Source organism: Pongo pygmaeus, chromosome 9 (assembly GCF_028885625.2).
Source record: "Pongo pygmaeus isolate AG05252 chromosome 9, NHGRI_mPonPyg2-v2.0_pri, whole genome shotgun sequence".
Classification (NCBI taxonomy): Eukaryota; Metazoa; Chordata; class Mammalia; order Primates; family Hominidae; genus Pongo; species Pongo pygmaeus.
The window spans coordinates 71,828,977-71,849,586 of record NC_072382.2 but is presented as its reverse complement, the minus strand read 5'-3'; the positions used below and the strand labels follow the sequence as shown (position 1 = coordinate 71,849,586).

General features: G+C 44.0%; 2 protein-coding genes across 2 annotated transcripts; both read left to right on the top strand.

Moving 5' to 3' along the window:
- The first annotated feature begins 1,452 nt into the window (after positions 1-1,452).
- On the top strand, positions 1,453-7,031 carry LOC129008287 (olfactory receptor 51D1). The gene is made up of 2 exons (XM_054440315.2): positions 1,453-1,728; positions 3,750-7,031. Exon 2 carries the CDS (start codon positions 3,764-3,766, stop codon positions 4,736-4,738), a length of 975 nt encoding a protein of 324 aa, XP_054296290.1. The 5' UTR covers positions 1,453-1,728; positions 3,750-3,763; the 3' UTR covers positions 4,739-7,031.
- A 922-nt stretch (positions 7,032-7,953) lies between these two features.
- LOC129008286 (olfactory receptor 51E1) lies at positions 7,954-19,474 on the top strand. The gene is made up of 2 exons (XM_054440314.2): positions 7,954-8,002; positions 16,467-19,474. Exon 2 carries the CDS (start codon positions 16,506-16,508, stop codon positions 17,460-17,462), a length of 957 nt encoding a protein of 318 aa, XP_054296289.1. The 5' UTR covers positions 7,954-8,002; positions 16,467-16,505; the 3' UTR covers positions 17,463-19,474.
- Positions 19,475-20,610: the final 1,136 nt, after the last annotated feature.

Sequence of the window (20,610 nt, the reverse complement as noted above, 5' to 3'; positions counted from 1 at the left end):
CAGACAGGGAGCGGGGTTCAGATTGAAGACCAGAGATGAAGAGCTTAGTTGATAATGAAATCAATGAGCTTAGAAATAATGAGTTACGTGTTGAGTTTGAGGTGCCTGAAGGACACCTATGTCCAATAGACTTTACCATATTTGGAGTTTAGGAGATTGGTCTGGCCTGCTTGGGTGATGAAAGCTATTGGACAAAGTAAGATTACTCATAGTTACTATATAGAGGGGGAAGACAGATTGTCTTCCTGGGCCATAGCTACCAGTAATGTGAGGAGTAAAGGACAAGGAGCCTCTCTGCCAACTCCATCCTGTTGACATTTAGTCTCTTCTAGTTCCAAAATACACATTTTAAAATCTCTGTGGAGCTATAAATCCTCCCAGTATTGTCCATTTCACTCCTCTGTTCACGTACAAATATCTTAAAAGGGTTGTCTACATCTACTCTCTTTATCTCTTCCTAACACACTCCTCACACTGCTGCATTCAAGATTCCATCCCCCACCCTGTTATCCAGGTAGCCAGTGACCTTTGATTTCAGTCTTTTCACTGCTTGATCTCTCAGCAGCTTTCTGAACTGCTGACCAATCTTCCTTCTCAATATATTTTTTCTTCTCTCTTTTGTGGCACTGTCTACTGGATTTCCACGTCCTTGGCTGTTCCAGTTGTTTTGACTAATAATAATGAACACATACATTCACTGGAGACTTGCTAGTATCTCATTTTGTTTTTCACATTAAATGCTTTCACATTAAATGCTTATAGTAGTCATACTATTAATAAATGGGCGGACCCAAGTCTGTTTCCTTCTAGAGCCCCATGTTCAAACAAATATGCCACACGGTCTCATTTCTGGAGGGACAGGACATCTATGATTAGAGACCCAAGGAAGAAAGGGTGGGCTTGAGAGGGTGAGAGGGAGAGCTAAGGGGCAGGGTAGAGTAGTGGAAAGAGCTCAGATGCTAGAGTCAGTTGGGTCCTTGGTTCTTAAAGGCATCATCCTCAGAGCCATTGCTCAGGGACGGCCACGGGGCTGAAGATCCCCTATGCGACCACAAGGTGGCAGCATGAAGAAGCGAGAGTCCCTGACACAGCTTCGATCCCCTTGGGTAGCTAGTATGTTCGGAGCGGTATCCCTGCGTGCTTTCTGCTGAGTGCCCACCCCTCGATTCCAGCAGGTCATCTCTTCTAGCCCCGTTATTCCTCTTCTCCTTTCCACCCCGCGACACAGCCTCCCTCTAGTCTCTTGAGCTGGGCTCAGAGGGATAGTGACAGAGCTCAGTCCCTTTGGGCAGGAGTCAGGGCTCAGCTTTCCTTGGGCGTCTGAGCAGAGCGTCAGTGCCAGGGAGACCCTACTCGTTCACTCTCCATCACTCCACACACTCCTGAGGGGCCCCAGAGAAGCTATAATTGGGCGGCCTCCATGCGCTGGGGAAGCATTGGTGGTGAGTGTACCAGGCTCAGCCCAGGGAGGTTAGGCAACGGGAAGGTGCGCAGAGACAGGCAAAGAAGGCTCATTGCATAAGGAAGCCGGGACTTGATCAGTCAGTTTGGCTGCTTGGAGAGGTCTTTCAGTGTACACCTTTTCCAGATCACAGTATCCCGGTTCCTGGACCTTGTTCCTACACAGAGGAATTTCTTCAAGCCTGTGAGACCCGTTCCAAGCTTTGCCTATCTTTGTCCCAGGACAGGACTCCTCAGTTCCTGCCTCCTACTCTTCACTTAAGCAAGGCAAGGGGAATTACTTTACCAGGAAAAAAATGTGTGTGAGTGTGTACGTGTGTGTGTATGTGCACGTGTGTGTTGTGGTGGTGGTGGTGTTGGTGGTGATTGGTGATGAAGAAGGAAACTGAAGCTGGGCTGGAAAGTTGAGTTAGAGGAACACTGTGAAGGGCCTTGTCTGCATACTGTGGAGTTACTAGTTCTCACTTTATCTGGAAGGCTATGGGAATCACTCCTAACTTGCTCAGCAGGAGCCCGAGGTGTCCAGTTTTGCTGTTTAGATGGCAGTGGTGTGGAAGGTGGTTTGGAATAGACTAGGTTTGGAGGCAGGGAGGTAAGTTGGAAGGCTCTTTTTATAATCAGGGCAGAGTGGATAATATGATGAAGTTGGGAGGAGGTGTATTAAGAGGAACGGCCCCAATAATTAATTGGAAAAGTTGAATTGCATGTGGGGGTGAAAGAGGAGAGGGGTCAAGATGAGACCAGCTGCCCTGACTTGGGTGATGTGGGTCCTCAATGAATGCAGTAGCATTCTCTGAGATCAGGAACAGGTTTGGAAGGGGTCCCTGTTAGAGGCAAGATGAGTGGGAGGCCCATAGGCTATCCAGGTAGAAATATCAAGGAGGCCGTAGGTTATATGGCTGAATCTCAGGACACAGGCTTAGAACAGTGTGGCCTGTGGAGAGAAAGAAGTTGAGCCTGGGACGTTGTGTGATCACCAGGGAGAGTAGGTGGAGGAAGGAGTGTGCCTGTGAACACTGTGGAGTAACAGCAGCAGCACTGGCTGATTTTCTGTTCATGTCTCAGCTGCATCTAATTTCCATGACATGCACCTCTTGCTGAGCATAAGCTGGGACTGACTCTCACCTGGGGCTTGAGAGATCCTGATGGCAGATGCTGTTTATTGTTCGTTTGGGAGCTGGAAATGGAAATGATAGTCCCTCTTCATTCACCTCCCTGCCCCCAAGAACACCAGAACAACTTTCCCCAAAGTTCTCTGACTTAAAGCACAAATTTCCTAGGGGAAAGGGGCTTATTGTTTTTTGTTTGTTTGTTTTGTTTTGTTTTTTGAGTTGGAGTCTCGCTGTGTCACCCAGGCTGGAATGCAGTGGGGGTGATCTCGGCTCACTGCAGCCTCTGCCGCCCAGGTTCAAACGATTCTCCTGCCTCAGCCTCCTGAGTAGCTGAGATTACAGGTGCGCTCCACCACACCTGGCTAACTTTTGCATTTTTAATAGAAGCAGGGTTTCACCATGTTGGCCTGGCTGGTCTCGAACCCCTGACCTTGTGGTCCGCCCACCTCGGCCTCCCAAAGTGCTGGGATTACAGGTGTGAGCCACTGTACCCGGCGGGGCTTATTGTTTTTTAAAAAGATTTCCAAAACCCTGCCCTGGCAATTCTGATTTTCTGGGCCTGGAGCAGGACCTGGAGGGATGGTGTTTTCAATTACTTTAGATGTTTCTATCAGGAAAGTTTGAGAAATGGTATTCAGGCCTAAACACAAACCTCTCTTGAAATCTCATCCCAGACTGAGCCCCTGCTCCCTATCTTAAATTAGATTATAGTAGGTCTTAAAGGCAGCTATAGACTGAGCCTCTAAATATGAACCCAGACCCACCCTAACCCCAGCATACATCAGAAGAGCTGGTTAGTGTGGACCATTCTGAGCAATCCTGCAAGTCTACTCTGATGGGAAAAGGCTAAGAGCAGTGCCCTGGGCAGCAACATCAGCTCTGAAGATGCAGGACTGTCTTACATGTTTTATGAGTGGGTCTTCACACACTGAGATTCATGGGACAGTAATAGAATCTGCTTGTGCAGCACTGGGGACTTGGAGGGTCAGGATAAGGCTCAAGATGTTCAGGAAGTTGTATATAAGGAGAATCAGAGCAGAGAGAGACTAGGGTTCAGAATTACTAGGATGACTTAGTCCTGTTTGTTACTGTCACCACTCCAATGCCTTTTCCTCATTAGTCCTTTCTCTCCTCTGAGCCACAACTAAATGATGTTTCTACTTTTCCCTTTCCTAGACCCTGGATTTGGGATGCAGAAGCCCCAGCTCTTGGTCCCTGTCATAGCCACTTCAAATAGAACTCTGGTCCACCCAGCATACTTCCTTCTGGTGGGTATCCCTGGCCTGGGGCCTACCATACACTTTTGGCTGGCTTTCCCACTGTGTTTTATGTATGCCTTGGCCACCCTGGGTAACCTGACCATTGTCCTCATCATTCATGTGGAGAGGCGTCTGCATGAGCCCATGTACCTCTTCCTGGCCATGCTTTCCACCGTTGACCTAGTCCTCTCCTCTATCACCATGCCCAAGATGGCCAGTCTTTTCCTGATGGGCATCCAGGAGATCGAGTTCAACATTTGCCTGGCCCAGATGTTCCTTATCCATGCTCTGTCAGCCATGGAGTCAGCTGTCCTGCTGGCCATGGCTTTTGACCGCTTTGTGGCCATTTGCCACCCATTGCGCCATGCTTCTGTGCTGACAGGGTGTACTGTGGCCAAGATTGGACTAGCTGCCCTGACCAGGGGGTTTGTATTTTTCTTCCCATTGCACTTCATCCTGAAGCGGTTGTCCTACTGTCGAACACATACTGTCACACACTCCTTCTGTCTGCACCAAGATATTATGAAGCTGTCCTGTACTGACACCAGGGTCAATGTAGTTTATGGACTCTTCATCATCCTCTCAGTCATGGGTGTGGACTCTGTCTTCATTGGCTTCTCATATATCCTCATCCTGTGGGCTGTTTTGGAGCTGTCCTCTCGGGGGGCAGCACTCAAGGCTTTCAACACCTGCATCTCCCACCTCTGTGCTGTTCTGGTCTTCTGTGTACCCCTCATTGGGCTCTCGGTGGTGCATAGGCTGGGTGGTCCCACCTCCCTGCTCCATGTGGTTATGGCTAATACCTACTTGCTGCTACCACCAGTAGTCAACCCCCTTGTCTATGGAGCCAAGACCAAAGAGATCCATTCAAGGGTCCTCCGTATGTTCTCACAAGGTGGCAAGTGAGACACCTTAGTGTCTCACTTCTACTACTACTATGGAAGATGGGAATATTAGGATCTTATTGAATGCCTTGGTGATTAAAGCATCAAATCTATTGTGCTGTCTTCTTCCAGCAATTTAAGTAGATCATGTATTCTATCTCCAGGAATGTGTCAGTACTGAACTTATGACCCTGTCTGGACATCCTGGAGAATGACTGCACTAGTCCCTCTGCTATGGTGGTCTTGCCTTCTCCTTCTCTCTCAGCTAGAAAATACATCTAGTTTTGACATGGGGAGGCTGTAAAGATCACACCTCATGGTTCATTCCAGTCTTGAAGTATGATTTTAATGTTCTTGCCCCCATGTACCCATGTTGGTGAATTTGCATGGTCTATAAAAGTTATTGCAAATACCCTAAAGTGGTTACCCAGCCATAATCAGGGGTTAATGAAGGTATTTGGGGAATAGTAACTGTAGAGACAGCAACACGACAAGAGGCAGCTCACATGCGATGTGGAAGTTTCTGTATGCAGGAGGATGTGTTGGCAGATTTCACAAATCTGCCAATTTGCATCTGTGTGGTTCTATATGACTATTTGTCCATAAGGGTGCCATGTATTCTGGTTGTGGGTGTGAATGTGTGGGTGTGTTTATGTGGACACATGTGCTTTTCAGTGTGTGTATATGTGAGAGAGAGGGTGCACACATGGAATACGTACTGGCTGTGTCCTAGTGAGTGTGGTAGCTATGTCCTGGCACGTGTATGTTTCATGAGTCATGTCTCTGATTGTGCATTTGTATTTCTGTGGTATCTGTTAGTTGGTATATGATATGTGTCTATGTGAGAATGCTGCTGTCTGTATCTGTATGGTGGGCAGTACCTTTATGTGTATCTGGTAAGAATGCTGCCTCTACCTTTTCTTCATATTTGTAATATGTGAATGTGGTGCATGAGTGTGTGGAATGTGTAGTATTGGGATGCCTGTATCTTTTAGCGTGTTTGGGCATATGTCTACTGTGCATAACATTTGTGATGTAAAACCATTTTGTGCAGTATATGTGTTATCAGTTGTAAGTCGGTGAAATGTATGTCTGAATTCTGTGTGCATATTGTTGGTGCTGATGGTATTTTCGTGCATACGTCTGGTATATATGTTTTAAGGCAAACTTTCTTTGTGTGTTTGGTGTGTATGTGACACAGGAGTGGGAACAGCATCTGTATTTCTGAGCATTGATTGACCTGTGGTGTCTGTATGTATCTTGGAATGGAGGAGGGAGATTGAAGAAGTCTGGCTGTGAGCAGCAGAAATAATTTCCAAAGTTGAGTGACATGACTCTAAGATGCCCAGTTTCTCGGCCTGGGGTCAGCCTGGGTGATAGCTCAGTCTGTGGGAATGAAAGGAAACATGGTGCTTCCTTGCTCCACCTTTTCACAGGCCAGACCACACCTTCTTCATCGTGAACACAAGGATTTCAATGGCTTTTGTTACCTCTTCCTACCTTTCCTACCTCTGCTATCTGAGACACTGGCCTCCCTAAACCCTGCCCTCCTGCCTCAATAGCAGGTCATGGTATCCTCACCTCTCCCTTCCCTTTTTGGCTTGTCTGCCAAACATGTATAAAAGGCCTCGGTTCCCCATCTCTACTAAAAATACAACAATTAGTCGGGTGTGGTCGCGCGTGCCTGTAGTCCCGGCTAGTTGGGAGGCTGAGGCAGGAGAATCACTTGAACCCAGGAGGTAGAGGTTGCAGTGAGCTAAGATCATGCCACTGCACTCCAGCCTGGTGACAGAGCGAGACTCTGTCTCAAAAAAAAAAAAAAAAAAAAAAAGCCTTAGTTGTAGGGAGTTTCTCCTAATCCCTCTGGGAAAGCAAGGGTGGAGGGGAAGCCAGTCAGTCTCCCTTCCGTTGCCGCATGGAAACTCCCTTAAGGCAGGAAGCTGAAAAAACTGTAGCAGTCACCTCATTATTCACCTTATCTCATGTCTCACTGTCCTTCCACATGTCTCACTGTTACTCCATATTGGATGGAAGTAGAAGTCCCTTTGGTATTTTTTAAAGTCTTTGCCATGTCTAAGTTAATGAGGTTAATGGAGGCAGCAGAGATGGCTCCAGGGTTCTGATAGCAAGTGTCAGGCTGCATGCTCTGTAGGCACCAGAAACTGTTGTCACCAGTAATTTTGATGTGGTCTGAGTTAGAATGGTCTGATTTGCCATTATCTATTTTAGCATAGCTTGATTTAGCATGTCCTGTGTTCTGGATTTAAAACTTACAGTTGTGAAACTGATCAGTAAAAAATAAGGGGAGACCAACTAAAAATCATGTTGTTCTATTTATAGATGTAGTTTTTACTTATTTCAAAATACAAGATATTTAGTTTTACATTCAAATTGTTCTCTAACTCTCTAAAATGTTCTCTGACTATTTTTGCCCTTAAGAGAGAAACCAGATGTCATTGGTCTTACATGGCTGGTGTTGGGGGTAGGGAGGGTTAAAGAAACCACGTTCTCTGTCCTCAGCCAGAAGTTCAGTAATCCAAGGCCAGAGAGTGGATGGCAGAGGCACTGTCCCTGGGGACCTTGGTTATAAGTTAGCCAGACACAGGGACCAGAGCCTGGGAGACAAAAAAAAAGATGTAGCCCTAGGGCTTTGGGAAAAGGAGGATGGACCCAGTGAATTGCACGCTCAGCAAGGACCTAAACAGTGTCCCCCAAAGGAGAGAAGGCAGGACAGAAAGAACACTTCAGGATGGAAATGGGCTGACACTTAACCGTGGAGTGTCTCTGCAAACTTCCTATGCCATTCTCCTGTTTGAGTTTGATAAACCTGAGAAGAGACTTGGATAAAGACCGTCACGAAGACTACACTAATGAGTTTCTTTTAGCTTTTTTCTACTCACTTTTCCTATCTAACTTCACATTGGGAGTTCGCATGAGGATCCCAGCAGCCCATTAGGGGAGGACTCTAGAGACCCCTTTCCCCATTGCCTCTCCTCCCCATACCCCCAGGCATATCCTCCCAGGGCACAGAAGCTGAGAAGCAGTCCAGAACTGCAGTGGGCTAGTGAGGGGTACCTGCTGATGTATCCTTTGGACAGCATTCTGCCCCACCCTGCAGGAAGAAGCAGAAGGAGGGAGGGGGTAAGGCAGAGAATAAATAACCCTGACCAGGGAGGTCCAAGGGAGTAGGCGGAGACAGAGAGGCTGTATTTCAGTGCAGCCTGCCAGACCTCTTCTGGAGGAAGACTGGACAAAGGGGGTCACACGTTCCTTCCATACAGTTGAGGTGAGTGCAGGAGGCCAGGGGCATGTCTAGGTGCATGGGTTACTTGCAGCTAGGGGTCTCCTGTTAGACTTGCTGAGTGCATGAGAAGCCAGGCTGTGAAGAACCAGAAGTGGGAGATGTGTAGGAAGCCCCTGACTCAAAGGACAGGCAGCCTTAGTGATCTCTATGTTTGTGTGATGAACAGAAGCATGTGGGTGTTGGAGGTAGCCTAAGGGTAGTTTTCAAGCAGTTTTTCAGTGATTAGTTTACTAGTATGCCCATCTAGAGGCTGGCAGGGGCTGATGTGAATGAGGACAGAGGACAGGCTGGGCTGGGGTTAGACTGGGGCTGCATTGGGGTTGGGTTGGGGTTTGGTGTGTGAACAGGGTGAACGTGGTTGAAGCTCAGTCTATGACTGGGGATGAGGCTGCAGCTGGGGTGGAAGTGGGGCTCTGAGTGAGGTTGGGTTCATTCTATGCTGTACATCAGGAGTCAGGCTGTGGCTGAGACTGGGACTTAGTAATCTTCCTGGGGCTCCGATCTTAGCTTGGTCTGTGTCTAGATCAGGGTTCAGTCTTCAGCCCATTTAAAAAGTAGATTAGTGTCCACACGGCAGCACCCCTTGCCTTGTACTCTTTACTCTAGCTACACTAAGTCACTTTCAGCATTCCGAACAAGGTCTGTTCTCTTTCTCTCTGGCTCTTTGTATTAGCCAGGATGTATTTTTAAAAACAAACTAGATCAGGTCTGTTGCCGAAATTCCCCCAAGTCACTCAGAATTAAACCAAAGCTCCTTGCCATACCCTGCAAGAAACTCTTACCTGATGAGGTCCTTGCCCTCCTCTCACCTCATCTTCTCAAACTCTCTTGTGCTCTTGATGCTCTGGCCACCTTGACCTTCCTTTTGTTCCATGAATCCCCCAATATCATTCTTGCTGGGGGACCCTTTTCTCTTGCTGTCTCCCACGGTTGGAATGCACTTTCCCTGGATCTTAGAATGGCTAGTGTTTTCTCATCACATGTCACATCCTTAAGAGAGGATTTTTCTGACCCCTGTCTCCAGTATGAGTGTCCTGCACCCATCTTCCTCTGCCCTATCACTCTGTCTTTCTTTCATGCCCTTATCTTCATCTGAAATTTTGTTTACTTCTCATTATTGGCCTCATGTTATATGAGCTCCCTAAAAGCCATCATCTTGTCTGATTTATCTACTGTTTCATCTCCAGTTTTTGACACTCAATATGTTTTTGTTGTCTAACTGAATGCTGCTGTGCCCCACCCCATTAACTGCCTGTGCAGCTGCCCCATTACCTGCCTGCAGCAGGTCCTGCCATCACCATGACTTAAATGTCATCTCCTCAGGGAAGCCCTTGGAGCCTAAAAAGCTTGCTGAGCTATTGTTGTCTTTGCTTCTGAGGCCCTTTTGCTTACCCTTGTCCCAGAATTTATCATAATGTGCTGTGATGGCTGCATATTTGTCTCAATTTCTCCCCATCCTTGGAAGGCTGGAACGATATCTCTGGTACTCAGCAGAGTCTGGCACAGAAGTCCATCAATGATTGTTGAAAAAATGAATACACTGATCAAAATCCCACTTTGGGCATTTCCCTTGCCTTACATTTGCTTGCAGCCAGAGTAGCTCTAAAAGGAACTGGTAACTAGGCACAGCTTTGCAGATCTTTAGAACACTTATCTGGTCCTACTCAGGAAGTGGAGGAGCAGAGACCTGAAACCTAGGAACTCTGCCTAGGGGTGATTTTAGGTGGTCAGGCTGACTTGAGTGAGCAGGGTGGGGTGAGGGCTCACTTTGCTTTTTGGAAGTTAGAAATTGCTCTCTCTCATCTTTCCATTTTCATCTTGGCCATTTTAAGAAGAGTGGCCAACACCTTGTAAGGGTTCATCTGCTTTATTAAATACAAGTAAGGTGTGGGGCACAGTGGATGCAGATAATTTGAGTGGAAGTAATTCTGGGGCTACTACCCTCACTAAGTGTTAGGGAAGGGACTCTATTTAAGAATCAAGTGACAAGCTCCTTCAGTCCTTGCCAGCCACAGCATTGCGCCTGAGGTCTGCCTTCCCTCTCTGTGCTTGGGACGAGGAGCCAGAGGCTCCCAGGTATGTCTGGGCTTCTCTCCAAGGACATTCTTTTCTAAATATTCCCAGAGGCTGACAGCAGCGCCAGAGGCCCCCACTCCATTGCTCTGGGCATGAAACATTCTGTGTGTTTAGCCCAGATAATGACAGTGACAATGAATCTCCTCCATGTTCTCCTTCCACACTGAACCTAAGTGGGGAGAGCTGGTCATGTGTCCTGAGTCCAAGAGGGGCCTCTGGACTCATGGTTCGTCAGTGTTGGATTCCTGAGAGATTAATATTGAAATAGTGCTTACAAAGCGAAGTCCCTTCTTAAGGAGACATGGAGAGGGGTAGGGCAGTAGCTTGGCATATTGTAAAGCAATGAATTTAGCACTAAGGGCTCTAACTAACCCTCAACATCCTTATCTGTCAAATGGGATTAATGATATCTGCTTGACAGGTGGATGAGAGGCTCTAATTAGATAATAAGGAAATACTTGGTAGAGGACAAGCCTTTTAATCTCCATTGTGGGGCCTACCCATGTCACAGCCTTTGGAATTAGGGCTGAAAGAGGAGGTGAGTGTCCCAAGTTCCAGTGCAGAAGAGTCTTCTTTGCAGCCCTCTTGGTTTCCCTTCTAAGAGTATACCCAGGGCAGCTGTGCTACTTACCAAGCCCTTCTTATACCTTGCCTTTTGGGTGGATTTTATTAGCTTTCAGAAGGTGTGGCAAAATTAAAGGCAGCCTAGAATGAGGGAAAGTGTATAGGCCTTGGTATGAGACTATCTAGGTTAAGTTTCTGCATTGCCAGTCACCTGTTAAACTTTGGTTATGTTATTTAATGTCTTGGAGCCTCAGTTTTCTCACCCATAATATAGAAAGGATCCATAGTACTCACCCATAATATAGAGAGGATCCATGGTGCAGCAAGAAGGGATGTTGATGACTTTGGCCCCTTTGCCTGAAGTTCTAGGTTAAATCAGTTTCTCTGCCTTAAACTTTCCCTTCCCAGCAGATTGAATTAAACACCCTCACCTTCTGCAGAGCTGTTCCCAGATTAGAGATAATATTTATACAGATGGCACTGTATAGTTTCTGTCATTTTGTAGGTGCTCAATAATCTATGTTCATATTATAAAAACAACAAAATCAGGGTTAAAGGTGACCTCATTGTTCTCTTGGGTCAGAAGAGATAGGGCTAATAGGCTAATGGTACACCTTTGGAGTACCATCTCACTAAGTTCTAATTATGAACAGCTGCTCAAGCTGGAAGGCCATCTGGAAGTCATCTGGTCCCTCTGCCTGTCTTGTGGAGGGACTGTGGAACATTGGGATGCTTCAGGGCTGGCCAGTCTGAAGGGTGGCACTTGGGCCCTCTGGCTGGTTCCCTCTCCATCCCTTCATTTCTCTCCTGCTGTCTGGTTTATCTCTCTGACTGCTTTTTCATGGGTCTATGAGAAAGAGTTCTAGGGAAGAATGTGAGGATGGGCTGGTGAGGGGGGCTGGGCTGGCATTAGGAGACAGAGTTCTGAAGCCCGGGGGAAGGAAGGGAGAGGGCTGAAGGCCTCCACTTGGATTTCCAGTCTTTACAGTTGGGAGCTCCTGTTCCCCTATTCCTGAGAAAAGGTTAAGATGTCCTTCATAGTTCCTGAAGAAACATTCCTGGAACTTGCTAAGATAGTTCAACTTATTCACAGAAAATCTCAGCACAGGGCTCTTCCTTGGGGATTAGAGCAGTGTGTGGGCTTTCTAAAAAAAAAAAAAAAATGCTTTGTTAGTTTATTTTTTCTTGATTGTGCCTTATTTTCAAAATAATTTAGTTCCAAGTTCCTCCAGAACTCAAAACCATCTCACTGAGTTTTAATTACTAACAGCTGCTCAAGCTGGAAGGCCATCTGGAAGTCATCTGGTCCCTCTGCCTGTCTTGTGGAGGGACTGTTGAACATTGGGACACTTCAGGGCCGGCCAGTCTGAACGGTGGCACTTGAGCTCTCTGGCTGGCTCCTTCTCCATCCGTTCATTTCTCTCCTGCTGTAGTCTTCTGGGGTCCAGGCTGATATTTTAGCCCCAGCGATAGCTGCCCATTTTATACTGCCTAGGCACCTCCCTCCCAGGCGAGCTGAATCTTCCTTTTGTTGATTTCTGGTATCTTTGTATCAGTGCCCAGTCTTGCTATTGTGAGAAATTGACTGCTAGTAAATATGTGTGTGTATGAGTGTGTACATAGAGGCCGAGTGGTGATTAAGGTGACAAATTTGGGGAATTGAAAAGTATATGCAATTTCATACATTTTCAGAGACCTTGTTGCCCATTTTTGTGGAAAACAATGCACTATGTGTACTCCGATTTGGTTTTGACAATTCCTTTAGACATGCCTTATCTCATACAATTTCACAGCAGCACTATGCAGTTATTATTATTCACTGCATTTATTTAGCGCAAAGACTTGTGTTCTAAGCCCCAGGATTCTGCTCACCACATCACTTTACCTTCATAGGCAATAGTGTTGCATATGCCCAGCCAGAGTTCTTTCCCAGTGTGTTTCCTAAGACAGCACATTTTTTTAATCCTGAGTATCAACCTGCTCTGCCATATCTATTCATGTAAAACTGATGGATAGCATGGATATCTGACCCTCTGGAGTACCAGAACCTTCTTGCCAGTGTTTCCAGGTGAGGGATCTTATGTCTATCCTGCTCGTAGGCACAAATTGTGCTGCATGTCCACTTTGCATTTATTAGGACCAAGACCTTGCAGCTGCTCTTTTTTTTTAATATATATTTCTCTGGCCCTCTGGCTCCTCGGGTAAGAAAGACTTTTCTGTTTGACCCTAAAGATTATTTTTACAAAATTAAGATTACTCTGCACTGACCTTCCAAACATCATCTCATCCTTCTCAAAAGTCTGTCTAGTATGGATAACAGGCAGTCTTAACTATGCTCTTGGCTGTGTTACCCTCACTAGATATATACTAAGAGACTCTCCTGTTGATAAAACTCATTTTCATCTTCCAAAGCATTAACTAAACAATTAATAAATATAATAAGGTTCCTGGTGTTCAGGAGCTCATAATTCAGGGGAAAATATAGCAATAATTATAGTTACTCTTATCAAGAGGGTAAATACTTTAAAAAGACCTAAATAATGTTCTTTTTGAGCACAGAACAGTAAGCATTTAATTATGCTTAGGTAAAAGAGGCTTAGGAGAAGTAGTATAGGAGAGAGACAGTAAGCCAGGATGTGAACAATGAGTGCGGGAAGTCAAGGAGGAAGATCTCGGAGGCACAGTTTTTCTTGACAAGGGGATGAGAAGTAAAAAAAGACGGAAAGACACAGAGTCATGGGAATCAAGGCTATATTTGTGAAATAGCATGAACTCCAACGTGGCTAGATCATAGGGATCATGGTGAGGAGTGGTGAGGGAGGAACCCAGGCCCGGGTGATGAAAGACAGACCTTTAGCCATGTCATAAGAAGTTTAGTCTTTATTCTAGAATCAATTTGGAGTTTCAAGGGTATTTTTAAAAATAATAGGGAGCGAGCTGGTTTCATCTGATTAGATTGTTGGGACTTTGTGGATGAGGAAGGTTACCATAGAGACGTGGCAGTCAGGATCAGAGAACCTGGTTTGTATGATGGTTCAGGCCACCATAACAGAAAAAAAGAAACACTGGAGGAAAATGGTTAACAGCAACAGATATTATTTTTTGCATACTTACTATGTGTGAGGTATTGTGTTAAGTGCTTTACATTTATCATCTCATTTAATCTTCACATTGACCCCCTATTAGCCAGGGACTCTTATAATCATTTTAATGATGAGGATGCTGAGGCTTAGAAAGGTTAAATGATTTACCGCAGATCACACAGCTCTAGAGGTTTTAGACTGGGTTTAGAATGTAAGAGTTCAAAGATCATAGTTTCAATGGCTATATAATACTGCCTCTGAAAGAGTTTGTTTTTTGAACATGGAGAGTTTGATGTGCTTGAAAGATGATTAGGTGAACCCTTTTAGTAAGTCTTCAGAATTATGAATCTGGATTACAAAAGAGAATTCAGGGTTCATTAAATAGGTTTGGGGATCAATTGTTTGTACAACAAAAATGGATTTACTGAAGGGGATGAGATGGCCCAGGAAGAGAATGTAGAACAGGAAGAGCACCGAAGATACAATTTTGGAGAGGAGAGTGAAAATCCAGAAACGAAACCAATAATTAGTGATTAGAGAGAGCTGAGGAACAGCAGGAAGGAGAGGGAGAAGCTCTAAGAAGGAGGAAACTGCTCCCGGTGCCACATGCTGCAGAGAAGCTGCAGCAGCGAGAAGGGACGTTGATGACTTTGGCCCTTTGCCTGAAGTTCTAGGTTAAATATGGTTTCTCTGCCTTAAACCTTCCCTTCCCAGCAGATTGAATTAAACTCTCTCACCCTCTGTTCTACTATTCATGCTCCCATTGTTTTCCCACTAATTTCTGTCTGGTCTGAGGAAACCTCTGGGTGACCGCTTGATGCTGGTACAAAGATTTGTGACACACCCTGAACCCATGGGACCTCTCCTGATGCTGGCCATGAATTCTGACTTATACTCAGCTGCTTTCTGGTAATCCGTGCAGAAACCCCTACCCCAGCTCTCAAACATTCAAGGGCCAAATCTATATAAAAACTACAATACACATGATCTAATAAATACAGGTTGAGTATCCCTAATCCAAACATCCAAAATCTGAAATGCTCCAAAATCTGAAATGCTCCAAAATCTGAAACTTTTGGAGCACCAACATGATGCTCAAAGAGAATGCTCACTGGAGTATTTCAAATTTCGGATTTTTGCCTTAGGGATGTTGATCTGGGTATGTATAATGCAAATATTCCCCCCCAAAAAAATCCCAAATCGGAAACACTTCTGGTTTCAAGCATTTAAGATAAGAGCTACTCTATAGTAGGAGCACATGAATATTTGTAGATGGAGGAAAGAAAAGGAGGGAGGGAGGGAATCAGTTCACTCTTAACAGAGACATACAATCTGAGATGACCCAAGTCTGACATTTTCCACCTCAGTAATATCAAATCATTTTTGTAGTCAGATTCAGTTCGTTTGCAGGCTGAATTCTGCTATAGGATTGATTATGCCTCCAGTGCTTCTAATGCCATCACCCCTCAGGGTTAGTATTCTAATTGTATCAATCTCACTTTCTTAGATTGGGTGGGTCTCCTAGAAGCAGAGCCTGAGGTGGGGGTTCTTGTCCAAATGACATATTGAGGGAGTACATGGCCATGAGAAGAAGAAGGAGGGAATCCTGGTAAGGCAGGGGAAGAAAGCTAAGCAGGGCTGTGATATCAGCTGGAGACAAGCCTCAGGCTGGTTCGTTGGGAAACTCTGAAGTACAAATTGCCTCAAAGTGTTTGTTGCACCCAGAGGCAATGGGGCTCGCCTTTGGTAACCCTTATGTCAGGCAGCCACTGGCCTCTAGATGTGCATCATGGGGGCACAGTGTAACCTTTCTGGGTGAGGTGCCTCCCATTTGACCTAGGACAATCCTCTGGAAAGAAGGGGAGCTGTGAGCCCTTAGCACTCAATGCTCAGTGCAGATGGGAGATGGTTACATTGGCTTTGTGAATGGGGTCTGGCTGGGACACCAATGGTATCCACTATAGCCATCATTCTTTATTTGAAATAAACAGAGTAGTCTGGACAAGTGTAAAGCTTTTGGTGGTCATTTGGAAAAGAAGGTAATGTAGAGTTAGACTTCAGGATTAATTTAGTGTCAGTTTTTTATTGGATTACAGTTTATCATAATAGAATATGAATTGTGACTTGAATATCAACAATTTGATCTTTAAGATTGAAATGGTTATTAAAAGGTCAAATATTAAGTTATGTTAAAGTTAGGGTTAAGTTTAGAATTGGGGAGATCATTAGATTAATGATGGGGTTAGGTTTCAATATTAATCTGTTACTACTAGTGTTGTTACACTTGGACTGGAATTTTTTCTTAAAGATAGTCTAATGATATGCTTAGAATTGCAGTTAGTATTAAGCATAGGGAAGCATAAAGGTAAGCTAGGATAGGGGAAATGGTGAGATATTTTTATCACCTAAGATTCTTTTATATTCAGCCAGTATCCTTTCTTTGGAGAACTAAATGATTTGGAATATGCTTAAAATTTTTGTCTTAGTCTTTCACTTGCTGTCAGGATTAACAATACAGATGGGGTTAGTAAGTAGGACTGGATGAATTTGTGTCTGGTTCTTGAATTATGTTAGATTATGTGAGATTGCATTTAGAATATGATTAGAATTTGCATAAGAAATGGAATTAGAGTTTGAGTTAGAGAACAGGACGTCAGGATAGAGTGAGGTGTTAGGTATTGGGATTCTTATGGATCTGACAATGGCTTATCTTTGCATTCCAGCCTCTACCTGCCTGGTGCTGGTCACAGTTCAGCTTCTTCATGATGGTGGATCCCAATGGCAATGAATCTAGTGCTACATACTTCATCCTAATAGGCCTCCCTGGTTTGGAAGAGGCTCAGTTCTGGTTGGCCTTCCCATTGTGCTCTCTCTACCTTATTGCCGTGCTAGGTAACTTGACAATCATCTACATTGTGCGGACTGAGCACAGCCTGCATGAGCCCATGTATATATTTCTTTGCATGCTTTCAGGCATTGACATCCTCATCTCCACCTCATCCATGCCCAAAATGCTGGCCATCTTCTGGTTCAATTCCACTACCATCCAGTTTGATGCTTGTCTGCTACAGATGTTTGCCATCCACTCCTTATCTGGCATGGAATCCACAGTACTGCTGGCCATGGCTTTTGACCGCTATGTGGCCATCTGTCACCCACTGCGCCATGCCACAGTACTTACATTGCCTCGTGTCACCAAAATTGGTGTGGCTGCTGTGGTGCGGGGGGCTGCACTGATGGCACCCCTTCCTGTCTTCATCAAGCAGCTGCCCTTCTGCCGCTCCAATATCCTTTCCCATTCCTACTGCCTACACCAAGATGTCATGAAGCTGGCCTGTGATGATATCCGGGTCAATGTTGTCTATGGCCTTATCGTCATCATCTCTGCCATTGGCCTGGACTCACTTCTCATCTCCTTCTCATATCTGCTTATTCTTAAGACTGTATTGGGCTTGACACGTGAAGCCCAGGCCAAGGCATTTGGCACTTGTGTCTCTCATGTGTGTGCTGTGTTCGTATTCTATGTACCTTTCATTGGATTGTCTATGGTGCATCGCTTTAGCAAGCGGCGTGACTCTCCCCTGCCCGTCATCTTGGCCAATATCTATCTGCTGGTTCCTCCTGTGCTCAACCCAATTGTCTATGGAGTGAAGACAAAGGAGATTCGACAGCGCATCCTTCGACTTTTCCATGTGGCCACACATGCTTCAGAGCCCTAGGTGTCAGTGATCAAACTTCTTTTCCATTCAGAGTCCTCTGATTCAGATTTTAATGTCAACATTTTGGAAGACAGTATTCAGAAAAAAAATTTCCTTAATAAAAATACAACTCAGATCCTTCAAATATGAAACTGGTTGGGGAATCTCCATTTTTTTCAATATTATTTTCTTCTTTGTTTTCTTGCTACATATAATTATTAATACCCTGACTAGGTTGTGGTTGGATGGTTATTACTTTTCATTTTACCATGCAGTCCAAATCTAAACTGCTTCTACTGATGGTTTACAGCATTCTGAGATAGAATGGTACATGTAGAGAACATTTGCCAAAGGCCTAGGCACGGCAAAAGAAAAATAAACACAGAATATAATAAAATGAGATAATCTAGTTTAAAACTATAACTTCCTCTTCAGAACTCCCAACCACATTGGATCTCAGAAAAAGACTGTCTTCAAAATGACTTCTACAGAGAAGAAATAATTTTTCCTCTGGACACTAGCACTTAAGGGGAAGATTGGAAGTAAAGCCTTGAAAAGAGTACATTTACCTACGTTAATGAAAGTTGACAGACTGTTCTGAGAGTTTTCACAGCGTATGGACACTGTTTTTCCTATTTAATTTTCTTATCAACCCTTTAATTAGGCAAAGATATTATTAGTAGCCTCATTGTAGCCATGGGAAAATTGATGTTCAGTGGGGATCAGTGAATTAAATGGGGTCATACAAGTATAAAAATTAAAAAAAAAAAAGACTTCATGCCCAATCTCACATGATGTGGAAGAACTGTTAAAGAGACCAACAGGATCATGGGTTAGAGATTTCCAGAGTCTTACATTTTCTAGAGGAGGTATTTAATTTCTTCTCACTCATCCAGTGTTGTATTTAGGAATTTCCTGGCAACAGAACTCATGGCTTTAATCCCACTAGCTATTGCTTATTGTCCTGGTCCAATTGCCAATTACCTGTGTCTTGGAAGGAGAAGTGATTTCTAGGTTCACCATTATGGAAGATTCTTATTCAGAAAGTCTGCATAGGGCTTATTGCAAGTTATTTATTTTTAAAAGTTCCATAGGTGATTCTGATAGGCAGCGAGGTTAGGGAGCCAGCAGTTACGATGGGAAGTATGGAATGGCAGGTGTTGAAGATAACATTGGCCTTTTGAGTGTGACTCGTAGCTGGAAAGTGAGGGAATCTTCAGGACCATGCTTTATTTGGGGCTTTGTGTAGTATGGAACAGGGACTTTGAGACCAGGAAAGCAATCTGACTTAGGCATGGGAATCAGGCATTTTTGCTTCTGAGGGGCTATTACCAAGGGTTAATAGGTTTCATCTTCAACAGGATATGACAACAGTCTTAACCAAGAAACTCAAATTACAAATGCTAAAACATGTGATCATATATGTGGTAAGATTCATTTTCTTTTTCAATCCTCAGGTTCCCTGATATGGATTCCTATAACACGCTTTCATCCCCTTTTGTAATGGATATCATGTTTGGAAATGCCTATTTAATACTTGTATTTGCTGCTGGACTGTAAGCCCATGAGGGCACTGTTTATTATTAAATGTCATCTCTGTTCATCATTGACTGCTCTTTGCTCATCATTGAATGCCCCAGCAAAGTGTGTAGAACATAATAGTGCTTATGCTTGATACCAGTTATTTTTCACCAAACCTGATTCCTTCTGTCCTGAACACATAGCCAGGCAATTTTCCAGCCTTCTTTGAGTTGGGTATTATTAAATTTCTAGCCATTACTTCCAATGTGAGTGGAAGTGACATGTGCCATTTCTATACCTGGCTCATAAAACCCTCCCATGTGCAGCCTTTCATGTTGACATTAAATGTGACTTGGGAAGCTATGTGTTACACAGAGTAAATCACCAGAAGCCTAGATCCCTAAAAAAACTGTGCAGAGCCAAACCTCTGTCATTTGCAACTCCCACTTGTATTTGTACCAGGCAGTTGGATAAGTGAAAAATAAAGTACTATTGTGTCAAGTCTCTGAAAATGATTTTGTTGTTCTTAAAGCATTCTAGGCTTGTAAACAAAACACTAATTTCATAGTTGTTGAATAAATAGATTGAAAACTAAAGGAAATAATAACTGAAAACTGAAGGGCTCAGAAAAGTCTGCTCTTCATCCTATATGCTTACATAAGAGGTATATTTATACCTACATAAGAGGTATAAATTTATCAAAGAAGGAAATATTTCCTTACGCTAGCATAAGTATCACAAAGTCCTTATTAATCATTATGACATCAAGCTGTGTCTCATACAGGTTTCTATTAATTTGCTTTGGATCACTTCCATCCCAACTACTTAGGAAACTTACATTATTGTCTCTTCTCCCTCATGGATATTCAACCTCACTCTCTCAAATGAATCATTCCTAGCATTTATCATGTTTAAGTCCCTTTCCATATTAAAAGCAACAATGACAACAACCAGTATAAATCTGTCTAAACTCATATTCCTTCTGTCTCTTCCCATTAATAGCCAAATTTCTTAGAGAAGTTATCTATAACTTACCTTCACTTACACATCTCTCATATAACTCTTCCATTATTCCAGTTTAGTTTTGGCCTTGGTCAAACTACCAAAGAATTTTACTATACATCATCAGGAACCTCTATGTGTCTGAGGTTTTAGTTTTTATCTTCCCTGATTTCTCAACAACATTTAACACAGTTGACCACTCTCTTTCTTGATACATTTTCTTCCTTTGCCCTTTGTGGCATCGCACTCATGGTTTTCTTCTTATATCTCTGCATACTTCTCAGTTTCTTTGCACATACATTCTACTCTGCTTGGTGAGAGAATATGGTGTAAAAGGGCCTCTAATCAGGCCTCTAATTCCTACACAATTAATACTTGTATTTGTTGCTGGTCTATAAAATTTGAGTTAATGGCCTCTAATTCCTATGCACTCATACACACACACACACACACACACACACCCCCCACTCACTTTGCCATTTGTGTATCAGAGACATAATTTGTATCTTTAGACTAGACTATTGGGCTAGTCTAGAGCTCTAGGAGTATAGGTCCAATGGCCTGTGTAACCCAGCCATTTGGATGCTTCAAGCTCGAAGTGTCCAAAAATCAAACTAATGATATTCTTTGATGAATATAATGATAA